We start from the raw sequence: 22,955 nt of genomic DNA on the forward strand, positions 1-22,955 counted from the left end.
GGCCGCACTCGCTCCTCCTTCCCTTAGAAAATCACTAGTATAAATAGAGGGCTAGTGCGACTGTTACACTTTTCTCTCTCAGAGCACAAAATCTTGCACTATATTGAAATTTCTTGTTGAATCATCTGCCCATATGCCCAACAATTGTGATCATTCATCCCTTGCACTCATTCACATCTGGTGTGCTTAAATTCCTTGTTAGAATTTTTTATTTTTTAGTTTAATTTGTAGCTTTTTAATTATTTCTAGGCCATTTGTCAATAGAATTCAATTGTGCATTAATGTGGGGGTATATCTGTAGTTGGTTAACTAATGCATGCTAATTGGGGACTGGGTCAATGTATTTTCATGCCTTTATGTTGTTACCATATCACAATTTGCACAAAAATTGCAAAACCTAGATTAAAAGGCTGGATTGTTCGTAGTGTTTTGAATTCTGCGGCCACACCTGAAATTATGCAGTCCGCAGAAGTTGATTCTAGGGCAGCTTTAGTAAAGAAGGGTATGCGGCTGCAAGAAAATTGTGCGGACCACAGAATTCCCATTGCGGCCGTAGAACAACCCTTTCACTATCATCAGAGAGTCTACACTTTGTGACTCAAATGTACGGCTGCAGGTCTAATTGTGCAAATCGCAGAAATCACGTTGCGGACGCACATCAGCCAATTCTCTGTCATTAGAGAGTCTGCAGATTTTGGGTTTCTGAGATGCGGTCATAAGTGAAATTGTGCGAACCGCACATCACTTTTGCGGCTGCAAAGCTAAATTGTGCGGTCTGCAAGGCCTCACCTGCGGCCGTAGTAAAATTGTGCGGACCGCAAATCCTTACCATGCAAGCATACTGTGTCTGTGACCGAAACTGTATTTTCTGGTGTATTCTTGCATATCTCCTCTGTATGCATGAACATTGAATTGCAACTAACAACCGCCTTTGCTTAATACAGACAATGGTTAGATCTAGAGGCAGAGGCAACACTTCCAAAGGGAGGGTGAACGTTCTCGGGGATGAGGCAAGAGAGCTTTACCTCTTTCCCAATAGTAGGAAATCATAAAAAAGACAATAGTCGGGAGAGGGAGAGGTGCAGATCTCTCTGAGACAAGTTCATACGCCCCGTCTAGGGACGTATCATAGGGTACATCAGCCCCTGTTAAGGAATAATCGGCAGTACAGTCCAGGCCTCAAGGGAAACTTCAACTTAGGGACGAGCCATCCTCATCCCACAGCACTTCCGAGGGATCGAAAAGTGCTAGTCAAGCTTATGAGCCTTCAGTAACACCAGTCCCTAGGACACAGGATACACCCATTCAGGACATACCCGATGATGGTAGAGGGGGAGATTCCATAACTACTGGGTTGAAAGAACAAAAAGGAAAGTGGTTTGGGAGGACCGATTCGTTAGCCTAACAACTTTCACTAGTTTCCGCACATGGTGGCTGGCGAGGTCGCTAACACTTGAGCGATAGTTCATATTGATAGATTTAGAGAGGTACAACTCGGCCGTGCTGAGGTAGTTTAGAGAACGCAAAGGGTGGATGTGGTTTACCCAGAGTGTGGTGGATGCTAAAGAATACCTTGTCCGGGAATTCTACGCCAATATGACGCATATCAAAAAGGGGACAAAGGTGACAAAAGTGTGAAACCTCAAAGTACGATTTGATCAGCACATACTGAACACATACTTGGGCGTTGCCTCTATTATGGTCGGGTACCCTATCAATGTGGGTGCCGTGATGTCGGCCAACATCTCAGTGATCGTTCTGCAGGATGACTCTTTCTACATGTATCCTAACACCATTACAAATTATCTTACGGATGCGGGGGTGGAACTAAGGGATTTTGAAACAAAGGTGAGGCGGAAGAAGACTTTCTCATGGTACTTACTTATGGATGCGAACTACCCAAAGAGAAAAGGTCAGCCGTCTACCACCACATGCCAATCTAATGAGCCAGTTGTGGTAACTGCGGAGGCAGTTGATGTTCCATCCACTACGGCCGAGCCTTCCTCTAGTGCCGCAGCTATGCCTCCACCATCATCTTCAGTCCCTACTGCAGTTCTTGCTATAGCTTCTACCTCAGCTTTGAAGCCGGTGCCCATGCCTACTGCTCCACTTTCTGCACTGCGAGTCTCCCAGACATTGGCGAGCCTCAACATCTGGATGTCGACATCAACTGCAAAGTTGTCTGACTTATCTAGTATTGTTGCAGCACAGTATATTGTTCAGGCACCTCAATTTCCCCCAACAGTTGAGGAGACCTTTAAGAAGATCTTAGAGAACCAGAAAACAATCATGGCTACCTTGGTATAGCACGGGTCAGTGATCGAAGAGCTGGGAAAAGAAGTAAAGAAGATAAAGAAGTCCCGGGCCAGTAAGAAGTCAGTGGACAAGCTACAGAGACATGTGACCAAGCTTGTTGTAGCCATAGATATCCCCTTTGACATGTTGATTGAACCACACCCTTCAGGCCCAGACCCTGCAGCACCATCAGCACCGGTGGCACCAGCTGGCCAGTCTGAGAAGTTAAACTCTGCTGCCGACACTATCGAGGTAGTGCGTCAGATGTTAACCAACCCAATCACACACAGAGTTGAGGATGATGAGATTCAATTGGATGAGACTGAGGGCGGTGACATTGCTGGGGACACAGAGATGTCCAAGGAGCCATAGGGAGTTTTCTTCACACTTTCCCCTCTTTTACTCTTATTTTGTTAAGCATTGGGGACAATGCTTATCTTTATTCGGAGGAGTGGAGTTTATTGATCATATTTGGTATATTCTTAAATATTTTGCCTGTAATAATTTGATATTATTTTCTTTTTCTTTCTTACTCTATATATATAAACTTCTAATAAGAGAATCTAATAAGAGAATACCCATCCCCAACGGTCAAAAACCAGACCAAACATTCACAGGCAGCCGGCGACCACCCCCACCAGCAGGTAAGCCCCATCTCCCCCCCTCATCTCTCACACCTCCCATTCCTCTCTCTCTCCTCTTTCTTATTTCCCTCTTCCCCACTCCCATACTTACTAGAGCAACAACACTGCCGGCGACTACTGTTTCGCCGGGCAACAACATCAGCCATTTTCCCTCTTGCTTTTCTTCTTTATTTTTAATTCTTAGTTGCGGGTAATCCCCCCCCCCTTCTCTGCTCCTTTCTTCTTTATTACCTTTTTCTCTTTGTTCCTTTTTCTTTGCGCTTTTTTTGCTACGACTGGGACTTCACTAGTTGTAGCGGTGATAGCCCCACCCCCCTTTGTTTGGCTTCGTGGTGTTTTATGTGTATTTCAGGTTAGGGTCGGTAGCTTTTGGCGGCGAGCAGGACGTGTGTGTGCAAACAGTGAAGAACAGACCGGGCGACTGTCAGCAAGGGGCGAGGCAGGAGTTGGACGTGAACGTGCAAGGTGGCCACAATACCGCCATGTATACCAAGACAATTCCAGGTTCTAATTCCGGTTGTTGATACCTCACGTTTTCCTGTTTCCCTTCATTGTGTTAGTTAAATTGCTACCATCTTAGTTCATATTAGTTTAATCACCATATTAGCGTGCTTGTAGTTATAATATATCTTCATCTACTCTGGTCTGTGCCTAGTGTGTGTTAGTGATTTCCTTTAGTCTGTCGTAGGTATAATGGTTGTGGTCTGAGATGGTCGAGTAAGGTTATGTCCTCGGGGGGGTGGGGGTGGGGCGGGGGTAGGGTAGGGTTTAGGGGGTGGGAAGGCAGACAAGGGAGGTAAGGGGAACAAGGGGGCCTATAGGTTGAGAATTGGGTCATGGAACATAGGTACATTGACGGGTAAGTCTATAGAGTTGGAAAAGGTCCTCCGGAAGAGGAGGGTCAATATAGCGTATGTCCAGGAGACTAGGTGGGTAGGGTCTAGGGTGAGGGATGCGAACGGGTATAAGATTTGGTACTCCAAAGTCCGGAAAGGTAAGAATGGAGTGGGTATCTTGGTGGATGGGGAACTTAGAGAGTCGGTGGTTGAGGTTAGACGGGTGAATAATAGATTGATGACTATTAAGATGGTGGTTGGAGAGTGCACTCTAAACATCGTTAGCGCCTACGCCCCGCATACGGGCCTAGATGAGGAGGTTAAACGGCGATTCTGGGAGGGGTTAGATGCGATTGTGCATCAAGTCCCGCCTACTGAGAGTCTATATATAGGAGGGGATTTCAATGCTCATATTGGGTCGACCGCAGGCGGCTATGGCGAGGTGCATGGAGGCTTCAGTTTTGGGGAGAGGAACGGAGGAGGTACTTCGCTGTTGGACTTCACTAAGGCATTTTGGTTGGTGATTGCGAACTCTAGCTTTTCGAAGAGAGAGGAACATTTGGTTACTTTCCAAAACATTATGGCGATGACTCAGATTGACTATCTTCTCCTCAGGAAGTGTGACAGAGGGTTGTGCAAGGATTGTAAGGTTATTCCAGGTGAGATACTCACGACGCAGCATAGGCTCTTGGTGATGGATGTTGGTATTATGTTAAAGAGAAGGAAAAGGTCCGACCGAGGACGACCAAGAATCAGGTGGGGTGCCTTAACTAAGGATAAAGCCCAGGAGTTGGAGGGGCGGTTGTCGGCTATGGGAGCCTGGAGGAACAGTGGTGACGCGAGCATTATTTGGTCGATGGCAGCGGGGTGTATAAGGAAGGCTGCGAGAGAGGTATTAGGGATCTCGACGGGTATCTCTGGCAAGCACAAAGGAGACTAGTGGTGGAATGAAGTGGTCCAAGGTAAAGTAGAAGCGAAGAAGGCAGCATACCTAAAATTAGTAGGGAGCACAAGTGAGGAGGAGAGGAGAGTGTACATGGAGGGGTATAAGGTAGCTAGGAAGAAAGCTAAGCTGGCGGTCACGAAGGCTAAAGTTGCAGCCTATGGCCGTATGTACGAGGAACTGGGGGGGAAAAGGCGGAGAGAAGAAGTTATTCTAGCCGGCGAAAACGAGAGAAAGGAAGGCCTGTGATTTGAACTAAGTGAGATGCATCAAGGACGACGTTAGTAGAGTATTGATGGAAGATGCTCAGATTAAGAGGAGATGGCAGACTTACTTTCATGAACTTCTGAATGAAAAAGGGGATCGGGATATTATGCTAGGTGAACTAGAGCATTCCGAGAGTCACTATGACTTTGGGAACTGCATGCGCATCGAGGTTGAGGAGGTCGTTATAGTTATGTGTAATATGAGTAGGGGCAGAGCGACCGGGCCAGACGAAAATCAGATTGAATTTTGGAAGTGTGTGGGCAGAGCAGGCTTGGAGTGGCTGAATGGACTGTTTAATATTATTTTTAGGACGAAGAGGATGTCGGAAAAGTGGAGGTGGAGTACGGTGGTTTCATTGTATAAGAACAAAGGTGATATCCATAGTTGTAACAATTATAGGGGTATCAAATTTCTGAGTCATACCATGAAAGTTTGGGAGAGGGTGGTTGAAGCGAGGGTGGGGAGGACAGTGTCTATATCTGACAACTAGTCTGGGTTCATGCCGGGTCGTTCTACTACGGAAGCAATACACCTTATTAGGAGGTTGGTGGAGCAGTACAGGGAGAGGAAGAAGGATCTGCACATGGTATTTATTAATTTAGAAAAAGCGTACGACAAGGTTCCTAGAGAAGTTCTCTGGAGATGCTTAGAGGCAAAATGCGTGTTGGATGCCTACATTTGGGCAATTAAGGACATGTATGATGGGGCTAAGACTCGGGTTAGGACGGTAGGAGGCGACTCTGAGTAGTTTCCTATTGTTATGGGATTACACCAAGGTTTTGCACTCAGCCCGTTCGTATTTGCCCTGGTGATGGACGCATTAACACACCATATTCAAGGGAAGGTGCCATAGTGTATGTTATTCGCCAATGACATATTTCTGATTGATGAGTCGCGAACCAGTGTTAACGAGAGGTTAGAGGTCTGGAGATAGGCACTTGAGTCTAAGAGTTTCAAGCTGAGCAGGACGAAGACGGAATACCTGGAGTATAAGTTCAACACTGAACCGAGGGAAGTGGGCGTGGAAGTGAGGCTTGAATCACAGGCCATACCAAGTAGTGGAAATTTTAAGTACCTTAGGTAGGTTATCCAGAAGGGAAGAGAGATTGAAAAGGATGTCACACACCGTATTGGGGTGGGGTGGATGAAGTGGAGGTTAGGATCTGGAGTCTTGTGTGATAAGAGAGTACCACCGATACTCAAAGGTAAGTTTTACAAAGCGGTGGTTAGACCGGCCATGATGTATGGGGTTGAGTGTTGGCCTGTTAAGAACTCACATATCCAGAAGATGAAAGTAGCAGAAATGAGGATGTTGAGGTGGATATGCGGTCACACTAGGATAGATAAGATTAGGAATGAAGATATTCGGGAAAAGGTGGGTGTGGCTTCCATTGATGACAAGATGCGGGAAGCGAGGCTCAGATAGTTCGGACACGTTCAAAGGAGAAGCCCAGATGCTCCGTTAAGGAGGTGTGAGCGGCTGGCTTTGGAGGGCACAAGAAGAGGTAGAGGAAGGCCTAATAAGTATTGGGAAGAGGTGATCAGGCAGGACATGGCGAGGCTTCAGATTTTCGAGGACATGGCTCTTGATAGGAAGTTGTGGAGGTCGAGTATTAGGGTTATAGGTTAGGAGGTAGTTGAGTCTCCCTTACTTTGTACCTTTGTGAGTCTAGTCTGGTAGGGTTTTTGTCGATGTCAGTTAGTGGCAATGTTGTGTCTTACTACTCCTTTGTTTACTATAGTGTCGGGTCTATGTATTGTCTATCGCGTTTGCTTTGCATCTACTTTCTCATTTCCATGATGTTATTTTCTTTATGGTTTCTATTGGTGATATTGATATTGTCTCTTTACGTCTTCTTGAGCCGAGGGTCTTTCGGAAATAGCCTCCCTACTCCCTCGGGGTAGGGGTAAGGTCTGCGTACATACTACCCTCCCTAGACCCCACTAGTGGGATTTCACTAGGTCGTTGTTGTTGTTTGTTGTTGTTCTTATTCTGTATATATTCTCTCTTTTTCTCTCATTATGTATATTCAGTAATTTTTGTTTATTAGCTTCTTTATTTTTTTTCCTTTGTTAGTTCTTAGTTTGAGTTAGTTGCTTCTTTGTTTAATTTAGTACCTTCTTTTTATATTCTAGTAGATAATAAGCCTTTGGTTTTTTTAATGTCATGGTTCTTTCCAAAGGTAGTTGTTGTGTGAACCAGGTGACTCGTCCCAACGATGGATGGCATGACAACCTTCTTAAGGGAATGAGTCTGTTCTTTGTGTTTAGGTAATAATAGTAGTAGTAATGAATAAAAAGACCTAATTAAATCATGCTCTAAGAGTCAAACATGCTTCAACTAGTACCAACACACTTAACTACGTGCTTATGGATAGAAACAAGGTTTTTGAAAGAAATAGCTCTAGTTAGTGACTTTGTGACTCTTGTGTTGACTTTGGCAACCATAGAATGGTTTAATTGAACTATAGTGATTTTCAATATTGAATGTGGTCGTTGTGGGCCCTCGACTCTATCCTCTTTAACAATCTAGTTGCGTGAGGGGTTAGATGCTTTGTTGCTAGTCCAAGTACTTGTGCGAAAGGTCTAGAACTTTCCTCGAATGTATTTTAAGGCGAAATCATAAGTTTTGCTTGGATTGAGAAGTGATTGTAGGCTTTCCTTGGCCCGTTTAAGTTTTCTATTGTCTACCAATGATGTTATCCCTAGTCAACCCCTTTGAGCCTCGAGCCTTTCTCATTTGATAACCATGTTACAAGCCTTTACCCATTTTGTCATGACCCCATCTTGGCACCCGAGCTTTCCTTAACACTCTTGAGAAACAAATGGCTAAAAACATAAGTTTGGGGGAGATACGAGGAACTTGAAAAAGGTATCAAGGCACAAAAAGAGAAAAGAAATGATGAGAAGGAAAGGCAAGAAAAGAAAAGAACAAAAAGAAAAATGCAAAAAAGTGAATAAGTGGAAGAGTTGAAGGGATTCAAAGAGAGGTAATGATCCCAAACATGGAGAAATCAAAGAGAGAGAAAATAAATTTAATGATAAAGAAAGAGTGATGTTAAGTCTCTCTAGTCCCCCAAGGAAAAGAAAGTGTCTCAAAGAATTGGCAAAGTATGAGCCGAGAAATGAAAAATGAAGTGCTTAAGGAAAGGTGTAACCACTCACCCATACTGTATCCAACCCTAATCCAAAAGCCTTCATTACCCGAAAGAAGTCCTACTTGATTTCAAGCCGAGTGATCTTACATTAGTGGCGATCTACATGAGGGGCAAGCCTATGGTACTTGAAGCCGTACTTGCGACATTCTCTTGAGAAAGATGAGTGAACCTTTCACAAATCTTTGGATTGAGTGCTAAATTTCTTAAGTGAGCCAGGCAAATGGAAAGTAGAGGAGAAAGAGTTTGGAGTCCACCATGACCTACATGATATAGAAAGAGTCCTTGATGAGTAAAGTTAATTCTTAAAGCTCAAATGTCACATTAGAACTATATGTGCATGAATGTTTAACTTGTCGTCTTGTTGATAATATATGAGTAGTATGGGTAATTGTTGGTCCCAACTGAAGTGTGGATGGCTCACCTTTGACTCGCTGAAATCACCCTTAACTTTTGGAGGTGGGAACTAATTTATTTTCTTGAGGACAACCAAAGACTTAAGTTTGGGGAAGTTAATAAGTGCAGTTTTTGACGGCTTAATAGCGCCTTTTAGCTTTTATTTTAGTCTAAAACCATTGAATTGTGTTCACGAAACTAATGAAATTGTGCAAAATTGCAGGAATGCTGGAAGTTGGTATCCCGAGATGAAATCCGACTAAAAAGGGAGTAATCCGAAGCATAAGGAAATCAAGGGCGCAGAAGCACAAATGTGCGGTCCGCAGAAGAAATTGCGGACCGCAGAATTCAATCTGTGGCCGTAAACAAAGAGAAAAAATCTAGCAGACATTTGCGCAAAGTGCGGACCGTACCTAAATTGTGCGGCCGCAAAGCTGGGCTAAGAGTCAAAATTTAGAAAGTACGCAAAAAGACCAAGTCCAGGAGCTTCTGTGAATTGAGGACCGCACAAGAGTTGTGCGGCCGTAGTCCAAATTGTGCGGACCGCAAAAGTGTTACCTTGCGTCTGCAATCCAGAAATGTGCGGCCGCAAAAGAATGCCTCGCGGTCGCAGTTCAGAAATGTGCGGCCGCAGAACTCCAGTTCCTGTCAAATGAAGAAATCTACGGACGCACATGGAATTGTGCGGCCGCAGAACCTCCCGAGGGACATTTTTGTCCGAGATTTTTAACCTTGTATAAATAGACGACTTTCACAAAATTAGGTTAAGTTTTGAACATAAAAAGTTGTTGTAGCGGTTTTTCTTTGCTATTTTAGGAAGTTTTAGCTTATTTGAGTATTTTAGCATTAGATTCCATCATTTTAACCTTCCATTATGAGTTTAATTAACTTTTCATCTTTATTTTCTTCAAATCCCATAATGAGTAGCTAGATTTTTAGTAGGGTTGTGACCCAACCCTAGTGTGTAAATCTTTGGGTGATTAATTTTATGCTTGTTTATGATTGGGTGTTGATTATTTAGCTTAGTTCATATTTTATTTTTAGAATTAATGGTTGCAAACATTGATTCATGCCTAGTCTCTACTTGAGAAAGAGGGACATAGTCTAGGATAACTAGGCTAACAAGGAATTTGGTCAATTGAGTGATTGATTAACCCAATTAAAGGGTTCAACCTAGAGATAATAATAACCCGACTTGAGCTCTTATCAACTATTTCGGGTGATACCCATTTGGTCTTGAGAAAGCCAAATTGGGCAAAATCACTCTGTGACCGAGAGGTAGTGAGTGGGTAATTTAGAGTTGAGAGCTATAATACACCCCAATCGGCAAAACAAGCATTAAAGTCTTTATCCTATCAGGCAAACACATAGGTCATGGTCACAGCCCTAGGCTTTTTATCTATTTTGAAAAAAACTTAAAATAATTATCTCTAGTCTTCTTTCTTTATTTTGCAATCATTAGTGTAACATTAGAAATACAAAACAAATCCTTGTTGTGGGAGTGCAATCTAGATAATCCAATTGCTCAACTTGAAATATATACCCCTAACTCTCATCTTAGCTCCATGTAGATTCGACCCTGACTCTTAGTTGGGTTTCTATTATTGCATACGACCGTTTCATACCTCTTTTGAGGTGTGCTTTGGACGTGATCAGTTGCCAAAAAAATAATTCTCTAAGTTATTGTTTGGTGGCGGAGCCACCTTATGCTAAGAGGTGTTAATTGACACTTTCGTCGGAAAATTACACTATTTAGCTAGGTAAAAAAATTATTTTTATGTATATACAATACCATATATTGGGTTTTTTTATCTCTTCGTGTATTTATTTTTTTATATTTTGATATCCTTTAATAAAATTCACGGCTCTACCAGCTTACGCCTACGCCCCTTTCCACAAATTACTACTCCTTCCTCCAAATTCACATGTGCAAATGCCTTCAAAATGCACAGTAGAACTTAGGATTTTAAAGCGTTTCAACTATAATGTTTAAAAACATAAACATAACACTACATCTAGAATCTTAATCAAGATGTTATACCTAAAAGGTCCATTAAATCATACTTCGTATCATTTTGACGACTGCTTAGGACACGACTTCTATAAGTTAATTAGGCAAAAATCATCCATCTTGTGCTTCAATTTTTTATCGGTTGAATACATAGACATCTCTCTAAACTTGTTTGAATTTTTCATCTAAACGCCCAAACTAAGCTTATGACTTATGCTTAGCCGATCGAACAGTTAATTTTCAAATGACTTGATTATATAATATATGTATAAAAATTTAAACAATGTACTTTTCAATGTTAATAATTTGATGCAACTACCTCAGTTTTCTTGTTCAAATCTGTATGTCACATCCGATGGTCAAACACATTGCATATGCAACACCTCCAATTCTTCATCACGGATAAGATATATCATGACTACCCTCATGCAACCACTCCATTCACGCCTCTTCCCCTAATTTAAAATACTCCCTTTTCTTCTTTCTCCCAACTCCAAGCTCTACTTTCTAACTCAAGAAACCAAACCTACTCAAAATCCCAAACTTTATTACTAATATTTTATACTGTAGCTCCGACCCTTATACTGTAGTTCCGACTCATGAATAGTTTTTCTTCCTCCCAACTTCCTTTGAAAAAATATATGGTCACATGAAAAATTAAATAATTGCACCAAACTCGTGCATGAGGGTCCCATGAATGATGCTAGAGTTTCTCAAAATCCGTTCCTGCTTTATCACTTTAGTCAACCTTCTTCTTCTTCTTAAAATCATTTATCTGCCGCAAACAAGGAGAAATCCATGCAAAATGATGCAATAGCTCTAGAGAGAGTTCATATTTTTTATTGCAAATATAAAATAGAGAATGGCCTGTAATGGCCATTGGAGTTGTGTACAGGTTGGTCGTTTGTGTTTTTTTCCTGCAATATAGTCACGGTTTTCCTCCTCACAGTCCCACTCTCCAGCTGACCAAAACAGACACTTCGCTATCAAACAGTGATAAGATGACAAACAATCGGCCCAACTAAACTCAATATTTTCTACATGGAACATAAATACATGTAATTAAAATTACTAAAATTTTAATAATTTTTTTTTAAACACATAATTTTAAAAGTACAATGAGTTCAACGCTAAGAACGTAACCTAATTAATAACTGAACTAATCAAGTTTAAATCTTGGGTTTGTTTCTGTTTCTGGTCATATAGGGCATATGGGCATAAGGTAAAATCAAGATTCAGGATAGATTGGTCTCAGTGAGCAAAGAAACAAAAAGATAATACGAATACGAGTACAGCCACGACTTGTCAGATTCTCTTCCTATGCTCTTTCTTATTCTTTCTCCCGGACCAATCATCTTTATCTCATACACGTACATTAATTCTTTTTTCACACTCTGTGGCCCTTTATATAGTACTCCTATTTCTGACTCTCATTATCTTAAAACTTCATCACGAGTATAATCATTATCACATAGGGACATGGCTACTTCAAGGATGAGATTACTAGAGCTGCTTTTTATCTTAATGTTACTGTTTGCTATTAGGGCAAATGCTAAAAGGGGTAAGCATTCTAGGAGGCATAATAAGTTGAGGGTGGCTAATGAAGATGGTTTCTTGAATTGGATTAATCTCATGAGTTCTCGCAATCATTCTGTATTCCAAGAAGCGAAGAATAAATTTGAGCCTTGCAAATTTATTAAGGTGAATAAAAACCCAAAGCATGGAGATTTTACTACGGTTCAAAAGGCTATTGACTCAATTCCGATAGTCAATTCTTGTCGAGTGGTTATTTCTGTTAGTCCTGGGATTTACAGGTAATTAATTATGCACATTACTTTCCATCGTCTTGTTTTCTGCATCTTGATTACGTACGATAAGGCATTCAATAGAAGAGAAACATGACATAATTCGGTGGAAGAAATTTTGTCTAATTGAGGTTAAAAAATTTGCAGGGAGAAGATTGAAATTCCAGCAACAATGGCATACATTACACTGGAAGGTGCAGGTTCACGCAAAACAACTATCAAATGGGATGACACTGCAGATAGGTTAGGAAAAGATGGCCAGCCAATGGGAACGTATGGTTCTGCAACTTTTGCTGTTAATTCTCCCTACTTCATTGCCAAAAACATCACCTTTAAGGTAAATTGTGTATTGTGTTTAGTTAAATAAGATGCATGTAGTAATGCTTATTTTTAGGGAATAGCGATGCATGTATTGTCAAGGTATAATTTTTAAGTTTAACTTATTGAAGGTAATTAAAGGCAACGATTGTAACTAGAAAAATTCTGTTCTGTGTTCAGTTTAACATGTTCAATTGCACTAGTTTTCTGAAAAGTTCATTTACATAGTTAGTGAATGTCAGATAAATTCATAATTATTTCCTCCGTGAACAGAATGTAGCACCACCACCACCATCAGGGGCACTAGGAAAGCAAGCGGTGGCATTAAGAATCTCAGCAGACACAGCGGCGTTTATAAATTGCAAATTCATTGGAGCACAAGATACACTGTATGATCACAGGGGTAGGCATTATTTCAAGAACTGCTATATACAAGGTTCTGTGGATTTTATATTTGGAGATGGACTATCCCTCTATGAGAATTGTCATTTACATGCCAAAACAAAAAGTTATGGGGCATTGACAGCCCAGAAGAGGGAGAGCATGCTAGAGGAAACTGGATTCTCTTTTGTGAATTGCAAGGTTACTGGATCTGGTGCTCTTTACTTGGGCAGGGCTTGGGGTACTTTCTCAAGGGTCGTATTTGCTTACACTTACATGGATAAGATCATCACTTCAAAGGGATGGTATGACTGGGGGGATAAGAACAGGCATATGTACGTTCCTTCCTTTCTTTTTTTCTATCGTACTTCTTACTGCACATTTTAAACCCCCCCAAAAAAATAAAATTATTTTGTTCGTCTAATATGATTGGTAATGTTCCCATTATATTGCTCTACAGGACGGTATTTTATGGGCAATTCAAGTGTTCGGGACCAGGGGCAAACCACGGGGGCAGGGTGAAATGGTCCAGGGAGCTCACTGAACAAGAAGCTAAACCGTTTGTATCACTCAGCTTCATCGATGGTCATGAATGGCTTCTCAATATTTGATGGTTTCTTTATTACCTATCATACTCATGTACAATTCTTCAATATAACATAATTAAATTTTACACTAGAAAATAATTGTCCCCAACCACCATAATATGGATCAACTTTCTCATCCAGGCATATCTGCATAGTCGCTATTTAAAAGCTACAACTCCAGCTACAACAAAATGAAGAAAACATTTTTTAAAGAAAGTAGCTTTGCTTGCCGAAGTACAGTCATTTAAGAATACGATATATACCCGAACACTTACAAGGTGATAGTTGCTTTCAAAAACTGTTGTAACTCTTCTCCAAAAGCTCTTACAATTTTTTTAAAAATTAATTTTCAGTTTTGATTGAAAAGTCAAAATCTTTCACCACCTAAGTTGGGCAAGCCAGCTGAAAGATAACATGCCACCAAGCTACACGTAATTGAATAATGATGCAGCAAGCATTGTATTACATAAGCTGGGAGCTATGTATTCAAGTTTAAAAGAGACATCGATTATAAATAAAAAAATAAAAAACTGTACAACTATAAACAAATGTACATGGTATACAATTCCACCACGACGGTCAGTTGCTTTCTTCACGTAATTGAACTGTACAATACCAACAGGCAGCCTGACAAAAGAGAACTGGAAAAGTCAACAACAAAAAGAAACATACAAGCCTTTAGGGAGATGAAATCAAAAGGGCAACGGAGAAAGACATGCTAGCATTTACTGGCAAACAAATATAAGTCCACTAGCCATCATATATAGAGAACATCATCTTGGGACATGTTCCAGATTGTGGTGGAGAAGATACCCAACTCCTAAAGAAAATGGACACTTCTTAAACAGGAATTCTGGATATATGCAGCAAGGACAACCCACACCACCCCCAAGACAAAAGGGGGAAAAAAATTGAAGCGAGAGAAATTACTGGGAACTAAATCAAGACACACAGCGATGGCATGATCTTTTTTTGCAACCAAAATGCAAACAGTTGTCAACAACTACAGGAAAATGCTACTGTTCGTTTAGAAGAATGTCTCCCTATATCAGAGAAAACTGAAAAGTGAACAGAGGCCACGCACCACACAGATCATTAAGACTGGAAGAGAGTTACAGTCGCAATGTAACCATTCTTCATCACCTGTGACAAATAAGCAAGATCCTGGTAAAGTAATAACAAAACACAAAGAAAGAAAGAAACATAAAGTGTAAAGCAGAACCACAGCTGGGAATGGTCACTATAAAGTGGTATATAGACATTTATTTGAAACAAAAAATTCACCTCAAAGGCAAGATTTTGGTAGCCATATACAAAGGTAGATCCAAATGGATTGCTTGTAGAGCCTTGCGTTTGGATAGCAGCTCGACCACAATCCCCTAGTATCTCCTGCAGAATCATTGCAACTTAATGATGAGTCAGCTTGAAATTGAGACCAGAAAAAGAAGATATCTGATGATAGTTATGGATACACAGATAACACTACACTAACCATTTGCTCATGAGTTCTAAAATATCATATAACATGAGCATATTGAGAGTTTTAAAAAAATGTGGTGGGCGGGGGCTTCTAGAACAAGGGGGAGTAACAATTATGCAGAACACAGTCAGTGAGAACTCCCAACTTGATAACCTCAAAGGAATACCAATGAATAAATAAAATAAAAACATATGAAACACGAAAGGAAGAATCCACCTTAACTTGTTCCCACTTTGAGCTGGCTGTTATAGTGCCTTTAGAGGAGTTTACATCCTGATTATATGACCCAACAACTGCAATCATATGATGCAAAATGTAAAACGAATATCTAACTTTTCTACATTGATATAATAAAGAGGGATTTAGTCTTGAAAGAATCAACTCACAATCAGAACAGTGGATAACAAAATTGCACTTCATATATGAATTGAAATCGGCATGCCCAGGATAGTTGGTGTGCAAGACAAACTTCTTGATCTTATGTGTCTGCAAAATAAGCACAATAATCTGTGAACCAACATCGACTTCATAAGTGCTCATAGAAACTCAGAGGATGATATACCTGCCCATCAAATAGTATATCTATGCCACGAGTAAAGTAGTTGTAGAAGTAATCACCACAAAGGGTGGTCCTCGGTCTGGGATCTGAAGCAGAATGAATCACCATTTGATCGACCTGTATAGAGGACAAAGTCAATCTCCACCAAAAATCTAACATGTAGAAACCTGACAAAAACTCACAAGAAGTTGTGTACGTCAATTTTCTGTTGGACAGTAAAAACAATGTACCTGTTTCTGATGGATTCCGCATGGTCGACCTAATTCGGTCCAAACATCCTGCATAAAGACAAGATAAGATTGCATGGTTGACTCAGTCATCATAACGTGTATAATAAAGTAATTGGACAAAATACAGTCCACAGAAAAGCCAATACCAGACTGCCACACAACATATAGGCACAACTAGATCCACGCGTTCTAAAACCAAAAGTGGAACTACTAAATGAACTAAGTCAACACCAAGTTCAATATATGACCTAAAATAGGTTTTAAGCCCCTTCAAAATACAGGAGAAGTAGAACTTCAGAATTGCAGCCCCTTCCTGAACTTCATTTTCAGTAAAAGGGATATGATAATTAGATGGAATCTAGACTGAAGATAGTATTCATGTGAACACCATTAGAGTTTTCACAACATCAAGGAAAAAATTATTCAATGGAAGAAAGAGATAATTTGCACAACTGTACCAAATAATTAACCCAAAACAATCTAAAGAAAGAGGAGTTACCTGTGGTGATGCACCAAAGGGAAACAATCTAAAGAAAGAGGAGTTACCTGTGGTGATGCACCAAAGGGGATGTGTTGGCCACCAATGCTAAACCATAATTCTTCCCCCAGCTAAAGAAAACAGAAACAAACATAATCATCTGTAAATCAACTGAATTGCATGTCGGAGTAATTTCAATTGTCAAACGTAATAGACGTTACTTGACACATCTTTTCTGATCTAAACTACTGTGCACAAACATACAAGAACTCTGGTCTCTTTTATCTTTGAAATTAGAAAATACTACGAAACTATTCATTAGATTCAGCATTATGGAGCACGGAAAAAAAAAATCTAACAACAAAATCAAACTAGATTTCATACCTTATCTATTTTAAGAGAAAGCAGAAGGTGTAGACGGCAGACACTGCTATTTTACGAATTCTAACCTCAAAAATAATAGGCATTTGCGAGTGGAGTAAGAACTATTAAAATGGAATGGCACCAGATTTAGTTTACTTTAATTCCATGTCCCTTCCTTCACAACTTGAGAGAGCACTAAGATGAAACAAAAGCACCATCAAGTTGATGCAATACTACAATTTTCTTGCTTGCAAGTTTGAATTCTCTGATGATTGATTTATAACAGAGATAGACACACATATCAGTCATAACTGCAAAATCCCAGAGGTCAACTTCCTTTTGCAATGGCTATATAATTGGAAAAGCAACACAAAATCATGAAGAAGCTAACCTAACGGTTCTCTGGGAAAAGAGAGCTGTGAACGGCCAAATTTAAGCAAATTAAATCTAAGCTAAAACTAATAAATTCCAGACGTGAACTTCCTTAAAGATCAGCTCTATGTAATGAAAAGCACCACAAGCGCGCAAAGTGGACATCCTAGAGAGTTTTCTACCTGAGAAACAACTAAGAGATGCAGCTTGAAGTAGGAGGACTAGACTTATTATTAAAACATTATTCAATAAGAAATCACATATAACATTAGAAGAGACTGCACAAAAACTTCAGTGTAGATATGTGAAGGACCGAAATAAACCTTTACATGCACTTCTTCCATGTAGAGGCTGCCAGCAGGAAGTGGAGGAGTACAGGCCTTGTCCATCATAGATCCAACGCCAACTTTACTGCCAGTAGAACTATCATATATTGATACACGGCAAGTAACAGGAGTCGTGCCATCTGGAAACTCCAGAGGTAGTTCCGCTTTTGAAGTGGGAAGAGAAAGAGAAAGAAAGGAGGAAAAAAATTTATAAGCGTAGATAATTTGAGTCTGCACAAGTGTGAACAACAAAAATAGCCAGGAATACCTTCTCCATCACGACAACAGTCTGTATACTGGGAGGGAATTGGAAAAGCAAACGACAATCCCTGCAAAGTTGCAAACCATCAGAAGCCTCAACACAGAACTAAATGATGGATAAAAGAATTGGAGATAAATGTGTCATTTCATAGACATCGGCTGCACATACTGGATAAAATAGAGTGTAAACTCCTCGATCCTTGTCATATGTTCCTGGATAGGTTGGCCCAAAAAGAGTATAGACTGCTACAAAAGTGGCTAAAGTGGACGGCCCACTGAAAGCAACAAAATTAAAAGACAATTTAATGAGCAGAAATGTAGGGGGGTGTAAACACAGCATTATGAAACCAATCCATTTAAAGAGTTGTGAAAGTAACACTATGAAAACTTACCCTATTACAGAGGTTGCATAGCGCATCTGGAGCCGTTTTACATCAAAAATTTCAACAAGGCGCAGCCTCTGAAACAGGTGAAGACTTAGAGAGTCAGAGATGCTTGAAAAATGTTCCCAGACGTCCACTATGCAAGCAGAATGCTCGAGTAGTGGTGGCAAAATGGATAAAAAAAATAATTATCCACCCATATTATCCGTTAAAAATGGGTTGGATAATGAACTCTTTAAAAATGGGCCAAATATGGATAAAATCCATAATTATCCACTTAAAAAATGGATACTTAATGGATAACCGGGTTTAGCTTTTACATTTGCATTGATTCAAATTGGGGGTTCCTCAAATTTGGGAGACTAGAAATTCTCCCAAAAATGACCACATTCAAGAAGCCATGGATAATATGAGTATCCATATTATCCGCCGGTTAACACATTCTCTAATCATATTAAATATGGGCAGGGCAGATAGTTTATCCGTTTTTGCATTACCGAGTTTTCGACTCACTCATATCCGACTTGATCCGCTCATTTGCCATCCCTACGCTTGAGCTAACTTAAAAATGAAATAAATCTTCTAAAAAAGAAACTTACAAAAAAATAAAGTCATGAGAAAGAAAAGTATAAAAGAAGTAAATTTAAAAGAGAATCACATAATTTTGGAAATATTTCCAGAAAGGTATTTCCATAACTCATTCTATCCCAAACCACGTTACGCTTCGGAAATATACATATCAAGAAAACTAGAGAACAAAGATGTCATCACGTTGTTCATACTTTTGCAAGTATATTCTTTATTTTGGGGTAAATCAAAGGAATTTCATTAATGCGAACCGAGATGATGCGAAGTGCTAAGGGGGAAAAGGTGTTTAGCGTTGAGCTTCTAGAAAACTATCCAACGATCTAGAAATAACTTAATCTCTTATTTACACCAAAATATAGGTAAAACAAGGTAATATTGATCTTCGACATCCCTCGTTCAACCCCTTCAGGCATCGTCCTGCTTTTTTCTCTCTGAATCATACATAATTGCATCAGTGCATTTTTTCTTTTGATAACCGAGAAATCCCATAGGGCTAGTGACGCGCGGTTAGAAACTCGACGGATAATGGGCCCACTCCTCTACCCTTTTCCACTTAAATACCAAGCTTTTGGAAAAGTGCATCATGGTATCATTTCTAAAGCTTCCTCCTTTCCTTCCCCATTTCGCTCAGCCTCCACGTTGCAATGGCATCTTCGACTGTGCAGCAAAATAATTACGGAATACACAAAACTCCTCCCTGCCCTGAATAGCGAATAGTGTAATGAAGGAGCGAAAGACTATTGTCTTCCCCTTTTTTCTTGCACATGCAACACTGACTATAGCCATTATGTAACTTCTCCTCCTATAATTGTTGCAACCTAAGGATAACGTCTGATCCCGCTGGTGGGATTTCAGTAGGTTTGTTGTTGTTGTTGTTGTTGTTGTTGTTAAGGATAATGTCCCATGAAGCGCACCAAGCAAAGAAAGCCAATTTTTAGTGGTTTTTAAACCATACATATAGAAAGGCTCCAAAAGGAACACCCCCCCTCCCCTCCCATGTCAGCTTTCAATACCATCCTATACTGCCCCTCCATAGTCACTACACTATTAATCTCTAAGGGAATTGCTCCATTTCCTACCACTCCCAATGTTTTCTGGGCTTCTCAAAGATATATCCCAAGAAATTCCACAGGTATTCTTTTCCGAGTAGATCTGAAATTGAACCTCCATATCATTTGCAATTAAGCATAAATGAGGGTACTTGACCTTTAATTACTTTCCCGCACCACATGTCAAGCCAAAATAGGATACAATTGCCTTTTTCCCATGAAATCAATATATTTTTTTAAATCGATCTTTCCCCTCACTATTCCTTTCAATAGAGAAGATGAATTCACCTTTTAGAAAGGAGACAACAATTCGGACAATCCACAAAAGGTAACAAGGACAAAAACATAAGATGAATTCATCCATACATTTCACAATTTTGAAGGTTCTCTTGGCACTATTTCCTAAATTTACAGCTTAAAGTTTAATTATAAAGCTTCACCACACCCTAAGAAAAGAAAAACTCATATTACTCCTTATGAATTTTTTACTATATAAAGGTGATGCGGCACTAGCAATCTTGCACAAAATTAACTTTCACTATTTTTTACCCTCCCTAGGAGTTCCCCCCATTTTTGCTCCATCAGTGACTCGTTTGGTGACTCGAACCCACAACCTCAAGGTTGGAGGTGAAGGTTGCTTACACTTGAGCAACCCTCTCTTGTCAACTTTCATATTTTTGCTGCCAGCATACTCCAGCTTAATAAATCTTTCGTTTCTCCAACTGCAGTAACGTGCACTTGTTTCTTCCCGTGCTCTACGCCGAATTCAGTTCAATAAAGTTTGCACATCTAATGTGCATTAAAATAAATGATCAGTATTACAAATAAAGGATATAATGTCAGGAAAAGCTGACAGTGCCACCACATTTTAGCTATGCATTAGTAAAGAATGAGCAGTAAATAAAATATCAACAGTTCAACTGAACAAATTACATTCAATAATCTTCCCATACAAGGTAAATGAATCTTCTCATTAACAAGACCCCAGCAGTAAGAGAAATGCATGCAGCAAACCTAATACCTGCGACCAAGGATCAAACCGCAGATGAAATCCATGATCTGGGAAGCTAATGACAATGTCAAGTTTTAAGGGCTCCTGCAAAACATAAAATTGAGCATTGAGCTATTTGTTATCTAATTTTTATGATGCTGGTGCGCAAAACTAGCCATGGACACACTATTGATTATGGTGTATCATATTAGGATAACATGTAAAACCTGAAAATCTCAGAACCATGTTATGCATGCAAATTGCAGAATTTTGTTTATAAACCCATTATGACTCCTACTACAAAATAGATTACGGGCTAAGGAAATGTTTCTATTCAACCAACAAAGGTACAAGCGTGTGACTAAGAAACAGCAGGACACTAAATAACAGAAAAGGGATTATTTAAAAAGCGAAGTGGTCAGCAATTGGAAAAAAGCTTGTTTTGAACTCCAAAGCAACTAAATGTTCAGAGAGTAAAGTTGATTAAAAAAGACATCTAAGATGCACAATTTAATGAGGTCCTCCAGTCAACTCGCTTTAACAAAGACGATATTCAGTTGTTGTTCCCGTAAGCCCAATACATATCCTAGCTGATACAAGAAATGAATCTCACTATAATAAGGAAAATGTACAAAAAGATGAACTTTGTAAAATTCTCCTACAGATATAGTAAAATAGAAGATAGCACAAATCAGCAACAATATTGTCCTAGGACAGACTCGCTGAATCATACCTCATCATAATACTTCACATGGACAACATCGTAAATGTTAGGCTGCTGCTCTATCTGTGCAAAAGCTTCGCAAATAGGCATTCCTGAAACATTTGCAGGCATTAACACAAATCATTACTTGTAGAATCAACAAAACTAAACCACAACAATCACAATTCGACCAACAAAGTAACTAGAATTGAACAATTGATCAATCAATTTAGAAAACAAAACATAAAATAAGACAAATTAATCAACCTAATTGACAATCGATGACCTAATCGGTAACTAAATTGAAATTACCGAGAGTAAAAGGACCGATGCCAGCACCAGGGCGGAGATCGAGAACGATAGCGCCCATGGCTGTGCCTTCGCAGCGGCGTCTCGGCCTCTGCATCCTTTGTTGTCGATGTTTGTTGAAATACGTTTCGTAGAGTCGAGTTGAATCGCGATTGTGACTTTTATGTCTACAGACGACGATAGATAGCTTTAAGTAGGAGGCAACTGACAACGATGTGGCAAAGTCGAATGGATGGAATCTTGTTACGGAATTTGGCACCCAGCACACGAAACGTCGGTAACTTGGAACATCTTTTGTTTTTTTACTTTTTGCTAATGTCTTGTATTAACCCAATTCAAACTTGGTCATCACTTACGGGAATTGTGAAATGGACGAACTAAAGATTAGAGTTAATGGAGATTTTGATAAGAAGTTTTCCTAATGAATTTACCTGGCATGAATTGGATAAGTTGGGCGAGTGATGTTGTGAATGGGGCCAAACAAAATGAGGCACTCGGGCCTGCGAATGGATTACACTGGGTCAAATGATTAAACAACCCAAAATAAGGTTTTTGGTTTACTATTAGGACCTGAGTTGAGGTACACGTGTTGAAGAGCTATTGAGCAAGAGGAAATATAGTGGTTATAATTATCAGATTGTGCGAGGAAGAAAGCATGCCTATTATTGAAGAAAAGAATGTTTGTTCCTTTCATCTCCTTCCTATGAGTCTAAGCTTCTCATCTCCCTTCTTCTATCTATCCTAGTTACTTTACTTCGCGCAATTCTTATTGTATTTCTGGTATTTGAGTTGTAATCGCACTTCAATCTTATTAGTACATTTGAGAATTTGGGTTTCTGTTACATTAGATTTGAGATCATTACATTGGTGCTTACATCCAGAGGACTCCAATGGCAGCGATGTTATTAGATCGATTCAGCGGCGGCGACAACCCAGAGAGTTGGATTTTTCGTGTCGAACGGTACTTCACCTACCTTGGCTTCTCAGAGAAGGACTGGCTACCTCTTTCTTACTTCTACCTTGATGGTGAAGCTCTTGCTTGGTTCACTTGGTTGCATCGAAACAAACAATTCTTCGATTGGATGCATTTTAAAGAAAAATTGAGTATACGATTTCGACAAAGGACATTCACAAATTCGGTGAGTAGGGAAGATACTCCACGAGCCTGTAATGACTACGTGAGTTACGCTAAATTTGATCCACCAGCGACCTCTGCATCTTCAGT

General features: G+C 39.9%; 2 protein-coding genes across 5 annotated transcripts; one reads left to right on the top strand and one right to left on the bottom strand.

Moving 5' to 3' along the window:
* Positions 1-11,933: 11,933 nt before the first annotated feature.
* On the top strand, positions 11,934-13,762 carry LOC107804548 (putative pectinesterase 53). The gene is made up of 4 exons (XM_016628459.2): positions 11,934-12,361; positions 12,500-12,689; positions 12,944-13,386; positions 13,512-13,762. Exons 1-4 carry the CDS (start codon positions 12,027-12,029, stop codon positions 13,660-13,662), a joined length of 1,119 nt encoding a protein of 372 aa, XP_016483945.1. The 5' UTR covers positions 11,934-12,026; the 3' UTR covers positions 13,663-13,762.
* Positions 13,763-14,041: 279 nt separating this feature from the next.
* Positions 14,042-22,607, bottom strand: LOC107804549 (PHAF1 protein At3g51130). 4 transcript variants are annotated; one of them, XM_016628460.2, is made up of 15 exons: positions 21,734-22,607; positions 21,452-21,534; positions 20,749-20,823; positions 18,100-18,167; positions 17,877-17,982; positions 17,715-17,775; positions 17,444-17,610; positions 16,454-16,516; positions 15,908-15,955; positions 15,681-15,794; positions 15,505-15,604; positions 15,335-15,411; positions 14,923-15,027; positions 14,723-14,781; positions 14,042-14,265 (listed from the first exon to the last, which is right to left on the bottom strand). In XM_016628460.2, the coding sequence occupies exons 1-14, from the start codon at positions 21,825-21,827 to the stop codon at positions 14,734-14,736; spliced, it is 1,209 nt and encodes a 402-aa protein (XP_016483946.1). In that variant the 5' UTR covers positions 21,828-22,607; the 3' UTR covers positions 14,042-14,265; positions 14,723-14,733. The 4 variants fall into 4 exon arrangements, with proteins under 4 accessions (XP_016483946.1, XP_016483947.1, XP_016483948.1 ...); XM_016628461.2 differs by having other exon boundaries at positions 17,450-17,610; positions 21,734-22,603; XM_016628462.2 differs by having other exon boundaries at positions 15,341-15,411; positions 21,734-22,603.
* Positions 22,608-22,955: the final 348 nt, after the last annotated feature.

The sequence above is a fragment of the Nicotiana tabacum genome, chromosome 17, assembly GCF_000715075.1.
Source record: "Nicotiana tabacum cultivar K326 chromosome 17, ASM71507v2, whole genome shotgun sequence".
NCBI classification, from domain to species: domain Eukaryota; kingdom Viridiplantae; phylum Streptophyta; class Magnoliopsida; order Solanales; family Solanaceae; genus Nicotiana; species Nicotiana tabacum.